The 17,349-nt window shown below is 36.5% G+C and overlaps 1 protein-coding gene across 1 annotated transcript in view; it reads right to left on the bottom strand.

The window, feature by feature from the left end:
• The window catches only part of CNTNAP5 (contactin associated protein family member 5), a 1,232,224-nt gene that overhangs the window by 83,809 nt on the left and 1,131,066 nt on the right, over positions 1–17,349 (bottom strand). The window contains exon 20 of the mRNA XM_090279100.1: positions 2,671–2,801. Coding sequence (XP_090135226.1) covers positions 2,671–2,801 — 131 coding nt within the window. The remainder of the gene's footprint in view (positions 1–2,670; positions 2,802–17,349) is intronic.

Genomic DNA, 17,349 nt, shown 5'->3' with positions numbered 1-17,349 from the left:
AGAAGAGTACCACAATCTAACCAATCTTTTATTAGAATCACTCTGGCTGCTGTGTTGAGAATAGATTGAGAAAAAGAAAAAGAGAGACAGTTGTTATTCAAATAAAATGCAACTGTAACTTGTAATAGCTCAGGAAAGGATGAGGGTGGCTTGGAGCAGGGTAGAAGCTTTTTAACAAAAAGATGTTGTAAGTGTGAAAATGAGAGGCGTCAGAGATGAAACTACAATTTTAACACTAAGCAACTGTAAGAATGGAGTTGCCATTAACTAAAATATTGGAGATTGTGGAGGGTTGAGGGTATTTTGGAGGAAGATTTTCAACAACTTAGATTTTTAAAAAATATTTTATTGATTATTATTTTATAGAGGGGGGAGGGAGAAAGAGAGGGAGAGGAACATCAATGTGTGACAGAAACATAATTGGCTACCTCTCCCATGTCCCCAAATGGCGACCCAGCGCACAACCCAGGCATATGTTCTGACCTGGAATTGAACCAGTGACCTTTGGGATTGCAGGACAATGTTCAACCCACTGAGCCACACCAGTCAGGGTTCAGCAACTTAGTTTTTTTTAAAGGTTACATTCAAGATGTCTAATAGTCTAATAGATACCTACATAAAGATGTCAAGTAGGCAATTAGATATATAGATCTGGAATTCAGGGAAAGGACTGGTGTTAGAAATACGTTTGGGATTAATTCATCAGCATATACATGACATTTAGAGATCTGAGAATGAGTGAGTGAATTTTTCCATAGAATGAGTGCAGATAAAAAAGAGAACACCTTAAAGATGGAGTCCTGGAAGGTTCCAATGGTTAGAGTTTGGAAGTTAAAGGGGGAACAACAAAGACATTAAAGGTATAGAAGAAACAATAGATGAAGGCAGTGTTTGACAAGCCTGATGAAATATGTACCAAGAGCAGACGGCAACTGCTGTGTCCGATACTATGAAAAAGCAAGTAAGAATAAGACCATTGGAGTTTGCAAGATAAAGCCATTGGTGTCATGAGAAATATTATTTTTCTGTAGCACAGGGAGAAAAATCACTGGTGTGGGTTTAAGAAAAAAGGAAGGGAAAATTCAAGGACCAAATATATGAACAACATCTCCATGGATTTGAGTAATAAACTATAAGAGAAAATGAGGTAGTATATAAATGGGACAGATAAAAGGATAAAAGTTTTCCTTCTCTGCCCCAGAGGAAGTTTTTTAGATCTTTTTCTGTTTGTTTTTCGTGTAATATTTGCATATTTTATGTTTTGGGAAGTTATCTACTAGAGCTGAAAATTGTTGAAAAGAGAGGGAAGGGGATTATGCTGAAAAATGTTTTTGAATAGGCTATGAGGTCTGGTCTGCAAGTGGTGGGTCAAGACTTAGCTAGGACCATTAACTCTTTATGTTTTTATATTCAACAAGAGGAGAGAGAGAGAGACAGAGAAAGAGAGAGCGGGAACAAAGACACAGATGTAGGTAGTTGGATAAATGTGTTGTTGAGGTATGTGGATATTCTTTTCTGAATGATAAATTTTTTCACAAGATGAGTAGATAAAGAAACTGGTACATTTACACAATGGAATACTACACAGCAGAGAGAAAGAAGGAACTTCTATCTTTTGCAACAGCATGGATTGAGCTGGAGAGCATTATGCTAAATGAAATAAGTCAGGCAGAAAAAGATAAATACCCTATGATCTCACCTATAAGTGAAACCTAATGAACAAAACAAACAAACAAGAAAAATAGAACCCGAGGCACATAAACAAGGAACAGACTGACAGTGACCAGAGGGGCAGGTGGTAATGGGGGAAAAAAGGTGAAAGGTGTAGTCAAGGAACATGTATAAATGACCAATGGACATGGGCAACAGGATGGAAATTGACTATGGAACAGGGGCAGGTGTGGGCAGGGCAGGGGAGGCTTAAAAATATCACCTAGGAAATCAAAGAAATGAACAGATTAAAAAAATAAGAGGTGACTGCTGGGCAGATGTAAGGGCTAATTTCAGGTCATAATTTTTTAAAAGGTGATATGGACTCTGCCAATTCTCTATTGTAATCTGCCATCATCTGCTACCTGCTTTCTATACCAAGAATTTTACACTGGAATTTTGTGGAGTGCCTGCCACATACTATACTCTTCTAGACAGCTTTGCCAATGCTCACATGGATCCCCTGCCTGAGCACTTAGCTCTCTCTTCTCTACCTAGCCAATTTCTAATCACCTTCAAGACTAAGTTTAGCCCCAACTTTGCCCAGAAAGTTCCCTCCTCCATGTTCCCCTTTCACCTGTGCACACTTCTGTCCTAGCCCTTGACAGTCCCTTGTGATTTCCTCTTCACCCACATGTCTTCCCATTATATTACAGTTCAGGTGTTATTAGCTTAAGTAGGCACCAGAATCACCTGTGGACTACCTTTCTGATTAAGTAGGTCCATCGTGGGATACGAGAATTTGCATTTCTAACAAGGTCCCAGTTGATGCTGATGCTGGTAGAAAGGAGCAGCACATTTTGAGAACCACTATTCAATCTTCTCAAAGGCTGGGGACAAATGTGGTTCATATTTATCTCCAGAACTTGGCTGCACACTTGGCTTGGAGCAGAAGATCAGAGAGGTGTTACTGAGCATTCAAGACATCTTTTGCTGAATTAAAAGAGAAAAATAATGTACCTGAATGGTAAGCTCTCTTCCCTCTCGGTTAATCTTCAAGTGGTGCATTCTTCTATTGGCAAAGTTTTCTATTGCAATAGTGAACACATGGGTTTCTTCCTTGCTCAGCTGATAGTGAACTTGTAAGCTTCCTTGAAAAATAAATGTTAGAAATTATCATTAGAAGACAACCCATAAAATGTAAAACTATAATCAGATTGTATTTTAATTGATCATTACTATTCAGTTAAATTGAAAATTTAAATTAAATCTAAGCACTCGATGTTTGAATACCTTGAGCATTTAAATTTTTAGTAGATATGCTATTTTTAGTCTGTGTCTATGGGCTATGCATATATGTTCTCTGGCTAAACCTCATTTAGTCCCTTCTATCCCCTCTCCTCTGACAGCTCTCAGTCTGTTCCATGTATCCAAGCCTCTGTCTCTATTTCATCAGCTTATTTTGTTCATTTAATATATAAGTAAGATCATATGCCATTTGCCTTTCTCTGTCTGGGTTATTTCACTTAGCATACTAATCTCCAGGTCCATCCATCTGTTGCAAAAAGTAAGAGTTCCTTCTTCTTTATGGTCACATAGTATTCCATTGTGTAGATATACTGCAGCTTTTTTATCCACTCATCTACAGATGGGCACTTGGGCTGTCTCCAGATATTTGCTCTTGTAAATAATGCCACAGTGAACATAGTGTGCATATGTTTTTTTTGAATTGGTGTTTGGGAATTCCTAGAATATATTCCCAGAAGTGGGATTGTTGGGCCAATCATTTGGGTCCTTAAAGAAATTCCCGAGTACAGCTGCAAAATTAAAGCGTGTGTGTGAGTGTGTGTGGGAAGTATAAGCATAAACCAAAAATACCAATTTGTAAAATAAAACTACAAGTCTATTTTGTATTTAAATTGTGAAAACTTTAGTAAGATTAGTTTTTTCCCCCCACTCTTTCTTTAATTGCTACCATATCTTGTAACTCCTTTTCTTTCTAATTGCCTTCATGAAATGTCAAAATGTTTAATATAAAATAACTTAAGGCAGAATAGATAAAATAATTTTGGGTTATGGGGCCATTACCTAACAATTAACTAAGAGAAGAATCTCCCTATAGGCAATCTTGATTTTTCTGTTTTATTTTCTCTTATGATTTTTACCATCAGAAATTTCCAAAGAGTAATATTTTGGTTATTTTATCACTTAAATAATTAATAATAGCTCTTCATCAGCATCAGATTTGATGCTTATAGGAGTTGGGCAGGGATGAGGATAGCTGTGCATATGTACAGACATTAGGTAAAGGGACCCCAGCTGCCTATGCTAAAAGAAGCTTAAAGACCTATATTTTGCACTAGTTGCTGTTGGGTGGCATGCCTCTTCAGGTTTCTTTTAATTATAAGAATCTGGGTGTTTTAATATTTAATTTAACCAAATAAACTAAATCACCATGTGATAATTAGGTATCAAGTATAGTGATGAGAATCACATTCCTTGAGGAAATTTAGTCTTTTACCATCCTCCACTTTGGCTAATTTATACACATATTTATATTCTGTATCTATTTGTCCATTTTGGAAATCACTTCCGTTTTTAAAATACTTTCTAACACCTGCCTCACAACTATTCATTTAGATGTCAGTAATCTTAATAGGGATCCTATTGAAGAATCTTGAATTATACTAACCATCTCAATTTATGTCTAAAATACCACAACCAAGCAAATAAATACATTAATCAAATATTAACAGGCATAAAGGGAAAAACTTACAGTAACCTAATCATAGTAGGGTATTTTAGAACCCCACTCATATCAATGAATAGATCATTTAGGCAGCATATCAACAAGGAAACAATGGCCTTAGCAAGAAAATAGAACAGATGGACTTCACACATATCTAAAGAACATTATACCACAAATCAGCAGAATACACATTCTTTTTAAGTCTATCTACAATGTTTTCTGAAATAGGCCACACATTAGGCCAGAAAACAAGTCTCAGTAATTTGAAGAGTAGTAATATCATATCAAGCATCTCCTTCATTATTAATGGTAAAAAACTAGAAATCAACAGCAAGAAGAAAACTGACAAAAAACAACAACACATGGAGGCCAAATAACATTTTACTAAACAATCAATGGATTAATAAAGTAATGAAAGAAAAAATATAATAGACAAATAAAAATGTAAATACAATGATCAAAATCTTTGGGACAAAGCAAAACTAGTTACTAGAACATTCATAGTCTACAAGTCTACATCGTCGGCAGCCGTCCGTCTCGAAAGACGATGGTGTAGCTTCTTAAGAGTCTATCTGCACCGCCGAGAATGGCTGTGCAGTCTGACTTGGGAGTGACACGGTATCTGTCTCCTCCCGTGTTGAATCGACATCTTGCGATGACGCTGGAGTGTCCTCTCCAGTGAAGCTGAAGCTACAGAGCCTGGGCAGGGTGATATGGAGGGTCTGCTGTTGCCCATGCAGCAGACCCCCCCTCTCTTCGCAGCTGAAGGGTCCAAGGGAAAGACGGAGTCAATACAGCTTGGCTTCAGGTGCGCCGCAGGAGTTGCCGGTGTTGACTACAACGTCAAACCGCCTTAGGGACTCCGGCTCCGGATTTTCTGTCGGGGTTTACTCCCTTAGCCTTTCCGCTGAAGAGGTATGCCGCAAGGCAGCGGAGGTTTTTTGGAGTCAGAGTTTTCCTTCTCTGATGTGCCCTGACTGGAAGATCGAACCAGCGACACTTAGCTCGCAGGCCGACGCTCAGTCCACTGAGCCAAACCAGCCAGGGCATAAGTCTACATCACTAACAAGAAAATTATCAAATAAGGAATCTAAATTTACACATAAAAGAATTGAAAGTGAAGAACAAGCAAAGCCCAAAGTTAGCAGAAGGAAGGAAATAAAGATCAGAGCAGAAATAAATAAAATAATGACAAAAAAAAGGACAATAGAAAAGGTTAACAAAACTGAGAGCTAGTTTTTTGAAAAAGTAAATAAATAGTTAAACCTTTATCAGCCTTAGTTATAAAAAAAGGGAAGATAGAGAAGGCCAAAATAAAATCAGAAATGAAAGAAAAGTAATAACAGACAGCACAGAAATATTATAAGAGAATATACATCAACAAATGGGACAAGAAAAAAATGGAATATATTCTAAAAACATGTAATCTTATATGACTGAGCCAGGAAGAAACAAAGAAAAAACAAACAACCAATTACTGGGAAATAATGAATAAGTAATCAAAAACAAACAAATAAATAACAACCACAACAAACAAAATGTTCTGGACCAAATGGGTTCACAGGTGAATTCAGCTAAGCATTCAAAAAATAACTAATTTCTAACCTACTCAACTTATTTTATTTTATTTTTATTTTTATTTTTTGGTTTTTCAATTACAGTTGCCCCATTTTTCCCCCATTGCTCCCCCACATCCAGCCCATCCCTTCTCCCACAATCACATCCCTCCCCGTTGTCCATGGCCATGAGTCCTCCATACACATTTCTTGACTAGACCCTTCCCTTAGTTATCCTCCTTCTCACCCTCCCTCTCACCCATTGGCTGTTATTCTGCTCCTTGTCCTATTTAGTTCGTTTGTTTATGTTGTTCTTTGGTTTCCTGTATGAGGCAATATCATATGGTATTTTTCTTTCTTTGCCTGGCTTATTTCACTAAGCATTATTCTCTCTAGTTCCATCCATGTTGTCGCAAATGGCAGGAGTTCCTTCTTTCTCTCTGCTGCATAGTATTCCATTGTATAAATGTACCAAAGTTTTTTGATCCACTCATCTACAGATGGGCACTTAGGCTATTTCCAGTACTTAGCTATTGTTAACAGTTTTGCTATAAACATAGGGTGCATAACATCTTTTGAATAAGGTTTTGGGATTTTTCAGGTAAAATCCTAGCAGTGGAATCACTGGTTCAAAAGGCAGTTCCATTTTTAGTTTTTTGAGGTAATTTCATACTGTTTTCCACAGTGGCTGCACCACTCTGCATTCCCACCAACAGTGCAGTAGGGTTCCCTTTTCTCCACATCCTCGCCAGCACTTGTTTGTTGATTTGTTGATGATGGCGATTATGACTGGTGTAAAGGGGTATCTCATTCTGGTTTTTATTTGCATCTCTCTGATGGCTACTGATGTTGAGCATTTTTTCATGTGTCTATGGACCTTCTGTATGTCCTCTTTGGAGAAGTGTTTGTTCAGTTCCTTTGCCCATTTTTTAATTGGGTTGTGTTTTCTTGATGTTGAGTTGTATAAGCTCTTTATAAGTTTTGGAGATCATTCCTCTATCTGAGATATCATTGGCAAATATGTTTTCCCATATGGTTGGTTTCCTTTTCATCTTGCTGATGTTTTCTTTTGATGAGCAGAAATTCTTTAGTTTGATGTAGTCCCATTTGTTTATTTTTTCCTTTGTTTCTCTCGCCTTAGGAGGTATATGTGTGAAAATACTGTTACATTGGGTATCTGAAATTTTCCTGCCTATGTTTTCCTCTAGGACTTTTATGGTGTCACAGCTTACATGTAAGTCTTTGATCCATCTTCAGTTTATTCTTGTGTGTGGTGTAAGTTCATGGTCTATTTTCATTTTTTTGCATGTCCCTGTCTAGTTCTCCCAGCACCATTTGTTAAAGAGGCTCTTCTCACTCCATTTTATGTTCCTTCCCTCTTTATCAAATATTAGTTGACCATAGAGGCCTGGGTTTATTTCTGGGCTTTCAATTCTGTTCCACTGATCTATATGTCTGTTCTTATGTCACTACCAGACTGTTTTGATCACAGTGGCTTTGTAGTATTGTTTGATGTCTGGTATTGTGATTCCTCCTGCTGTGTTCTTCTGTCTCAAGGTTGCTTTTGCTATTCGGGGTCTTTTTTGGTTCCATATGAATTTTTGGAGGATTTGTTCTAGGTCTGTGAAATATGTCATTGGTATTTTAATAGGGATTAAATTAAATTTGTAAATTGATTTGGGTAGTATGGCCATTTTGATGATGTTGATTCTTCCCATCCAAGAATATGGTATTTGCTTCCATTTATTTGTATCTTCCTTAATTTCTTTCTTCAGTGTTATATAATTTTCAGAGTGCAGGTCTTTTATCTCTTTGGTTAAGTTTATTTGTAGGTACTTGAATTTTCTTGTTGCTATAGTAAATGGTATTTTCTTTTTTGTCTCTGTCTCTGCTATTTTATTGTTGGTGTACAGAAATGCCTTAGATTTCTGTATATTTATTTTGTACCCTGCTATTTTGCCAAATTCACTTATTATATCGAGTAGTCTTTTAGTGGAGCTTATAGGGTTTTCTATGTATACTATCATGTCATCTGCAAATAGTGATAGTTTTACTTCTTCTTTCCCAATTTGGATGCCATTTATTTAATTTTCTTTTTTGATTGCTGTGGCTAGGACTTCCAACACTATGTTGAATAGGAGTGGAGAGAGTGGGCAGCCTTGTCTTGTTCCTGATTTCAAGGGGAACGCTTTCAGTTTTTTCCATTGAGTATGATGTTGGCTTCAGGTTTCTCATATATAGTCTTAATTATGTTAAGGTATGCTCCCTCTATTCCCATTTTGCTGAGTGTTTTCATCATGGATGGGTGTTGTACTTTATCAAATGCTTTTTCTGCATCTATTGATAAGATCATGTGATTTTTGTCTTTCATTCTGTTTAGGTGATGTATTATATTTATTGATTTGTGAATATTAAACCATCTTTTCATCCCTGGGATGAATCCCACTTGATCGTGGTGTATGATCTTTCCTATATGTTGCTGGATCCGATTTGCCAATATTTTGTTGAGGATTTTAGCATCTATGTTCATCAGTGATATTGGCTTCTAGTTTTCTTTTTTTGTTGTGTCTTGACCTGGTTTTGGAATTAGTGTAATACTGGCTTTATAGAAAGAGTTTGGGATTTTCCCCTCTTCTTGGATTTTTTGAAATAGTTTGAGGAGGGTAGAAGTTAGATCTTCCCTACGTGTTTTGTAAAATTCACCTGTGAAGCCATCCGGTCCAGGGCTTTTGTGTGCAGGGAGATTTTTGATTACTGTTTCAATATCCTTCTTTGTTATTGGTCTGTTAAGACTTTCTACTTCTTTATTCAGTTTTGGAAGGTTATATGTTTCTAGAAATTTGTCCATTTCTTCTAGGTTGTCAAATTTCTTGCCATACAGTTGTTTTTAGTAATTTCTTACAATCCTTTGTATTTCTGTGGTATCAGTCATGATTTCTCCTCTTTCATTTCTGATTTTGTTTATTTGGGTCTTCTCTCTTTTTTTCTTGATGAGCCTGGCTAAAGGCTTGTCAAATTTGTTTATTTTTTAAAGAACCTGCTCTAGTTTTGTTGATCTTTTAAATTGTTTGTTTAATCTCTATGTCATTTAATTCTGCTCTAATTGTGATGATGTCCTTCCTTCTTCTTGCCCTAAGCTTTGTTTGTTGTGGTTGTTGTAGTTCTTGTTGCTAGCTATAGGGTTCGATTTTTTATTTGAGATTCTTCTATCCTTTTCAGATATGCCTGTATTGCTGTGAACTTCCCCCTTAGGACTGCTTTTGCTGTGTCCCATAGGTTTTGGGCTGTTATGTGTTCATTATTATTAGTTTCCAGAAACTTGTTGATTTCTTCTTTGATGTCATTGTTAACCCATTTACTATTTAATAACATGTTATTCATTCTCCATGAGTTTGGGTGTGTTTAATTTTTTCCTTTGAGGTTGATTTTTAGTTTCAAGGCATTGTGGTCTGAAAAGATTCTTGATATGATTTCAGTATTCTTGAATTTGTTGAGGCTTGTTTTGTGTCCTATCGTGTGGTCTATTTGAAAATGTCCCATGTGCATTTGAAAAGAATGTGTATTTTGCTTCTTTGGGGTGAAAAGTTCTATATACATCAGTTAAGTCTATGTGGTTTAGTGTATTTTTCAATGACTGTATATCCTTGATGTTTCTTTGCTTTGAATTCTGTCTATTATTGATACTGGAGTGTTAAAGTCCCCTACTATGAGTGTGTTGCTGTTAATATTCTTCTTGTGGACTTCTAGTATTTTCTTTATGTATTGTCTTTATGCACCCTATGTTGGGTGCATATATGTTTATCAGTGTTATATCTTCGTGATGGATTGTTCCCTTAAGTATTATGAAATGTCTTTCTTTGTTTCTTTTTATTGCCCTTGCTTTGAAATCCGTTTTGTCTGATACAAGTATTACTACCCTAGCTTTTTTCATGTCTGTTTGCTTGGAATACTTTTTTATATCTCTTTACTTTCATTCTGTGTAAACCTTTTGTTTTGAGGTGTGTTTCTTGTAGATAGCAAATATGTGGGTCTTATCCATTCCGTTACCCTATGTCTTTTATTTGGAGCATTTAATCCATTTACACTTAAGGTTATTATTGACATGTATTTATTTATTTCCCGTTCTCTTAAAACATTCCGTTTTGCATGCCTTGCAATGCTAGTTTGGTGTAGATGTATTCGTTTAGTCTTCCTTTGTCTGGGAAACTCCTTATTTCACCTTCCAGTTTGAATGAGAGCCTTGCTGGGTAGAGTATTCTTGGTCTTAGGCCTTTGTTTTTCATTCCTTGAAAATATTTTGCCATTTCCTTCTGGTTTGTAGTGTTTCTGTTGAGAAATTACTTGATAGCCTTATCGGAGCTTCCTTGTATGTTATTTGCTGTTTTTCTCTTGCTGCTTTTAGTATTCTCTCTTTGTCTTGGAATGTTCCCATTTTAATTATGATGTGCTTTGGAATGCTCCTTTTGGGGGTTCCTCTTCATTGGGACTCTCTGTGCTTTTTGAACTTGCATAGCTTTTTCTCTCATCAGGTTGGGAATATTTTTTGTCAATACTTCTCCTATCAGCTTTTCCATTCCTTGCTCCTCTTCTTCTCCCCCTTTTATTCTGATGATCTCAGTATCATTTCTTCTCATGCTTTCCTGTAATTTCCTTACATCTTCTTCGTACTTTTTCAGTATTTTTCATTTTGTTGCATTGTCTGGGAATTTTTTTCTCCATTGTCCTCTGACTCACTGATCCGATCCTCTGCTTCATTTAGCCTGCTTTTGATTGACTCTACTGTGTTTTTCAATTCAGACATTGTATTCTTCATCTCTTCCTGGTCCTTGTTAATAGCTTCTATGTCCTTTTATATGCTTGTATAGTTCTCTGTAAGTTCCCTGTAATTTTCTTAGAGCTGTTGGTAACTTCCTTGGAGGTTGTCATAGTTGTTTTTGAGGTTGTCGAGTATATTGAGCTTCTTCACCACCATTGTTTTGAATTCCATGTCTGACATTTGGGCTATGTCTATTTCATCTATCTCTCTTTCTGAGGATTCCTCTTTTCTTTTCATTAAGAGGTTGTTTCTGCATCTTACCATGTTGTATACTTCTTTCTTGTTTTTGTTTTTGGGTTTGTCTGCTTTGACTTCCCACCTTTGTGGAATGAGATTCTTTATAGGAGATCTGGGGGTTTCAGTGCTGCAGTGTCTTTGGTCTCCTGAGCCTGATGTTCTTGGGTTATCCTTTATGTCTTTTGTTTATGCTGTCTGGTTATATTTCATATGCTCTTTGGTGGGATCTTCCCTCTGGCTAATTGATTGAGAGTCACTCTGTCCACTTTGTCTAGAGTTCTTTTGTGGAGATGCTGTTAAAAACATAAACACACAGCCCAGGAAGGAAACCCACACCCTCAAAAATATCCCCCACCCTCTATCCCGCTATCAACTGCCAATGGGCCAGTATTAATATAAATGTAGAGAGATTAGGGCTTTTATACTATAGAAAAAATAGATAAGAGTTGTTTTTAAGGAGGAAAAATATGATTTTTGAGAGAGGATGATAGGTTAATAATAGTAGCAAGTAGTGTCAAGACTATGCAAGACAGTAGGTAATTACATTGTATGTTAATAATAATAAAAGAAAAAGAGGAAAGAATGCAGAGTATAGTAAAAAAGTGGAATTGTAAAGTATTAGATTGATATAATAGTTATATTCTATTTATTTAGTGTGAAAGGGAGGCTAAACTAGACAGACAAACAAATAAACAAAAATTAAAGAGGAATGATGAGAAGGAGAGATGGTATGAAATGAATTGGAGAGATAGTTTTTAAAGAAAAAAAATGTTTTAAGTAAAATTTAAAATTAAAATTAAAAATAAGAAATTTAAAAAAAATTTAAAAATACAAATAAAAAACCTATAATAGAAATAAAAATGAAAAAAATATATAAAAGGAAAGTTTTTACTCAAATCAGCCTTTGTGTGTCATTTCTTTCTCTGAATCCACAGCTGGTCTAATGAGGCAGGCCAAAGGTTTCTGTTTCTTGCAGCAGCAGTATGCTCCCATGGCGGCCGGCATTTCCTCTGTGCCTTTTGGAGCCATCCAGGGTACTTGTGCACACACGCACATGTGCGCGCTCAAGGTGGACTTTGCGCTAGCCTTAGGCCTGCTGAGCTGCACCCTGGGAGTTGGTCTCTCGCCCCTTTGGGCGGGGCCCTGGACACATGTGCACAGTGGAAGTGAGCATCTGTGAGTCGCTACCCCAGCTGTTCCCGCGCCACAGCCACCTGCATTTCCCGCACCCACCTGGGTGGGCATGGGCAGTGCACATGCAAGTGGTCTGCGCTCCGGCCTGGCACCCACTGGGGCTGGCCAGGGGTGTCTGTGCACAGTCTTCTGTGTGCCCAGCGGGCCCTCCCTGCACCCATTGGGCCACTGATCTTATGTCTGTTGGCGTGTGTCCGAGGGGCACCTGGTCGCGTGGCCCTGTGCGCCTGGGCCAGTGAATGAGGGCACTTCCCTGTGTGCACCCGTAAAACCCAAGGGGAGGATTGGGGAGTGGGCAAGTGCACTTCTATGCCTGAGCTCCTCAAGAATGTCCAATCACCCCCGACCTTTCCTCCCCTCTCCACAGTACACAAGAGAAAAATATAAAGAAAAATCATGTCCTCACATGCACAGCAGTACGCTCTTTCTTGTCTTTCAGCGCCAGATGCCACCTGGCCCACTCCTGGCTCTGCCAGTGGACAGAGATCCGCTCTCCTCCTAATTCCTCTCTGGGGAAGCCTGTAGTCGCCAATAAGCCTTTGTGTGCTTCCAGCCCCAGCTCGGGGAGCCAACCCAGTCAGAAACCCTGTCTCATCCCTTTTTCCTCTGCTATCCTCACCAAACAGGTCTTTTCCAGATGGTTTTCTCTAATCCAGCAGTGCCTAGGCTCGACTCCTGCCAGTGTCCAGCTGCTCACTGAGATGTTCTGTCTGCAATTAATCCAAATTACAGACGAGTCTCAGGAGCCAGAAAGTGCAGCCTCCCCTCACTCCTCCACCATCTTCTCCTCTCAACTTATTTTAAGAAAGAATAATGTAGAGGAAATTCTTCTAAGCTCATTCTATAAGGCAATAATACCCTGGTACCAAATCAGACAAAGAAACTACTAAAATAGAAAATCATAGGCCAATATCCTGGATAAGGATCAAGGCATAAATCCTCAACAAAACATTAGCAACTCAAATACAGCAATGCGTTAAAGAGATCATGTACCATGAATAAGTGAGATTAATTTCAGAAGTTACAGATGATTCAGTATCTGCAAAGTAATCAATGTGGTATATCATATAAACAAAATAAAAGAGAAAAATCTTATGATTATTTGAATAGACTCAGAAAAAGCATTCACTAATATTCAACATTCTTTTTATGATAAAATCAGTCAACAAAGTGGTATAGGAGAGATATACCTCAACATACAAAAGGTCATATATGACAAACACACATATAATATAATATTTAATGGTAAAAAGATGAAAGCTTTTTCTCTAAGAACAATATAAGTATGCAGACTGTCACTCTTCTTACTCAACATAGTATTGGAAGTCATAGCATAGGAAATCAGAAAGGAATAGAGATAACAAGATCCAAATAAGAAATAAGTAAAATTTGCCAGTGACATAAAACTATATATATAGAAAACCCTAGAGACCTGAGTAAAAATTAGTAGAGCTAATAACTGAATAAAGTCAAGTTGCAGGATGCAAAATTTATATTAAGACTTACGTTGTTTTCTATAAAAATAACGAGTTACCAATAACAGAAATTAAGAAAACAATCCCATTTACAACTGAATCAAAAACAATAAAAGAGCTAAGACTAAATATAACCAAGGAGCTAAAAGACATGTACTCCAAAAACTATACGATGATGATGAAAGCAAGTGAACAAGACACCAATAAACAAAAACCTATACTGTGCTAATGTACTCAAAGAATTAACATTATTAAAATGTCCATACTACTCAAAGCAATTTACAAATTCATCACAATACCTATTAAAATACCAATGGAATTTTTCACAGAACAAATAATCCTAAAATTTGTATAAAAACACAGAAGACTCAGGATAGCCAAATCTTGAGAAAAAATAACAACGTTGAAGTTATCACACTCCCTGATTTCAAACTATATTACAAAACTATAGTAATCATATCACTATTGTATTGACACAAAAAACAGACACATAGATCAATAGACATCCCAGAAATAAGTCCAAAATTATATGCTCAACTAATCTATGACAAAAGAGGCAACAATATACAATGGAGAAAGACAGTTTCTTCAATAAATAGGGTTATGGAAACTATACAAATAAATTTAAAAAATGAAACCAAACCATTTTCTTAGCCATATACAAAACTAAACTCAAAATGGATGAAAGACTTAAATGCAAGACCTGAAACCATACAACTCTTAGAAGAAAACATAGGCAGTAAACTCTTGACATTGCTCTTACCAACATTTGTTTTTTAATATGTCTCCTTGGGCAAAGGAAACAAAAGCAAAAACAAAAGTGGAACTATATCAGACTAGGAAACTTGCACAGTGAAGAAATTAATAAATAAAATGTAAAGGCCACTTACTAAATGAGAGAAGACATTTGTAAATCATATCTGGCAAGGAGTTATATTACAAAATATATAAAAGAACTCGTAGAACTCAACATCTAAAAACAAACAATCCAGTTTTAAAAAATGGACCAAGAACCTGAATAAACATCTCTCCAAACAAGGCATAGAGATGGCCACAGTCACATGAAAAAATACTCAACCTTACTAATTATAAGGGAAATGAAAATAAAAACCATGAGACCTTTCATACCTAGTAAAATGGCTATTATCACAATGAAAAAAATGTTGCCAATGTGAAGAAAATGGAAAGTTGTTGCACTGTTCATAGGACTTCAAATTAGTGCAGCCACTATAGAAAACAGTATGGAAGTTCCTCAAAAAATTAAAAATAGAACTACTGTACAACTCAGCAATTCCACTTCTGGATACTTATCCTAAGAAAACAGAAATAATAATTTGAAAAAAATATATGCACCCTTAAGTTCATAGCAACATTATGTACAATAACCAGGATATGAAAGCAATCTTGGTATCCATTGATAAATGAATGGATAAAGACGTGATTTATATAAAAAAATGGAATATTACTCAACCATAAAATAGGATAAAACCTTGTCATTGCAATAACATGGATCAACCTAGACAGTGTTATGTTAAGTGAAGTGAGCTGGACAGAGAAATACAAATACTTTATGATTTCACTTACATGTGAAATCTAAAAAACAAGAAAATAAACAAAGTTAAAAAGAACCTAACCCATAGAACAAATTGATGACTGCAGAGGGGAAGGGGTAGGGCAAGACTAGGAAATGGGAAAAGGATTAAGAAGTACAAATTTCCATTTATAAAATAAATCATAGGAAGGTAATATACAATATAGGAAATAGAGCCAATAACATTCTACTGACTATGGTGATAGATGGTTATTACAGTAATCGTGGTGATCACTTTGTAAGGTATATAAATAATGTTGAATCACTATATTGTACACCTGAAGCTAATATAATAATTTATGTCAATTATAATTAAAATGAATTAATTAAAAAAATAAAACATCTCAATGAGTTATTTTACAGCCATACAAATATTGATCTTCTTTTTTTTTAGGAGTTAAGTTTTCACATAACTTATAGGAAGAGAAAACTCAATACATAACTTTTTAAAATAAGTTGACACCACTAAAGACTAATTTTCAGTCTGCTATGAGGCACTGGGTTGAGACAGAGAATAGTGTGGAATCAGAGAAAGAGGTTTCCCCAACATCTTCTTCAGCTGCTTAGTCAGGGTGAACTAAGAGGCAATCTTCTCCTTTCAGTGTACACTCTAGTGACTCAGCAGATTCTCTTTAAGTTCTTGCTGGGCATTGTTATATTTACTAGTTTCTGGAGAACCCCTGTCCTCTTTCCTAAGGCCCTCTTATACTTCTACTATATGCTTTAGCTGTAGGCTTCCATTTTCTCCCTAGAGTTTCATATTTTCATATGTCCTTCTGTGTTTAACAAAATGGTAAATATCGCAAGCTTCTAGTTCCATAGGCAAAAGACTGAGGGAAAGTGCTGCTTATAGATCCAGTAAACCAAAATATGGATTATTCTGACCAGGAGTTCCCTGCAATTTACCTAAGGCACTATAATGCATCCTCTTCTGCTTGGTCTCAATTATTTTTCTGTTAGTATATATTAACATCCCTACATTATAGAGAGCATATGTTTGTGTGTATACATATAGACTGATATAAGATGTTCACAATGTAGAAATTAGAAACAAAATTGATTTGAGCCCCATTTAGTGCTTTTCAAAATATACATCTAGAATAAATATATTTATAATGGAATGACTTTTTGTCACCAGCAAATACTCTGTAGAAGTATTAAGAGATCCTATTAATATTGGAGCACTCTACTTTTATGTAGCCTTATGTTTTTATTTTTGCTTTTTTATTTTTAATTTTTAGTCTCCAGGCAAAATCCATTTCATGTTTTACTTTTTAAAATTAAAACAAAAAAAGCAATATCAATGTAACTTTTATAAAAGTGAGAGAAGAATCTATGGCTACAAAATATTTTAACACAATGATAAGGAACCTATAGAAGCAGAAGAGGGCACCTTAGAGAAGCCCACTTTCATCTAGAATATATATTTTTTATATTTTACAAGTGAGTAAACATAGATGCTGAGAGGCTAATAACTTTTCATCATTCATATTAAGTGATGGACTCAGGTTTAGAAACTAGATCTAACTACCATCAAGAAACATGGTGGAGGGGGACCAAGATGGCCACAGAATAGGGACAGTGTTCTCAGCTCGCTCCTGTTAAGGAGACAATCCAGGAGGAACAAATGCGGAGAGGAGTGACTGACACCTTCACAAAAGAACTCAGGACAGGGTGGGCAGAGTGACTCTCAATCAACTAACTAGAGAAAAAGATCCACCAAAAAGTAGCTGAAATACAACCAGACAGATTAAAGAAATATCATCAAGGACAACACAGACGGAGATCCAGGAGGGTGGAGGAGTAAGTGGAAGCTACACTAACCCCCTCCCAGGACCAGCCAGTGCTGACTCAGCCCCAGTACAGCAGACAGACCATTCCCCTCCAAGTGGCGTCATACTAAGGGGAAATAAAAGCCCTGTATACAGGAATTAAGTTGCCACACCCACGGTCCTTAAGACTGATGGCCAACCACAGATTGAGTATAGTAACAACTAAAGAAGAGAGAAAAAGGCAGTAGATCACTGGAAGTCTCCAATAGGCTGCCTAGGGCCAGTCTGGTACATGATCTGACGCTACCA

This window comes from Furipterus horrens, unplaced genomic scaffold (genome assembly GCF_987537825.1).
Source record: "Furipterus horrens unplaced genomic scaffold, mFurHor1.1.pri manual_scaffold_1, whole genome shotgun sequence".
In the NCBI taxonomy this organism is placed as follows: Eukaryota; Metazoa; Chordata; class Mammalia; order Chiroptera; family Furipteridae; genus Furipterus; species Furipterus horrens.
Note: the sequence above shows the minus strand (reverse complement) of the source record. Positions and strands in the feature narration are given on the sequence as shown.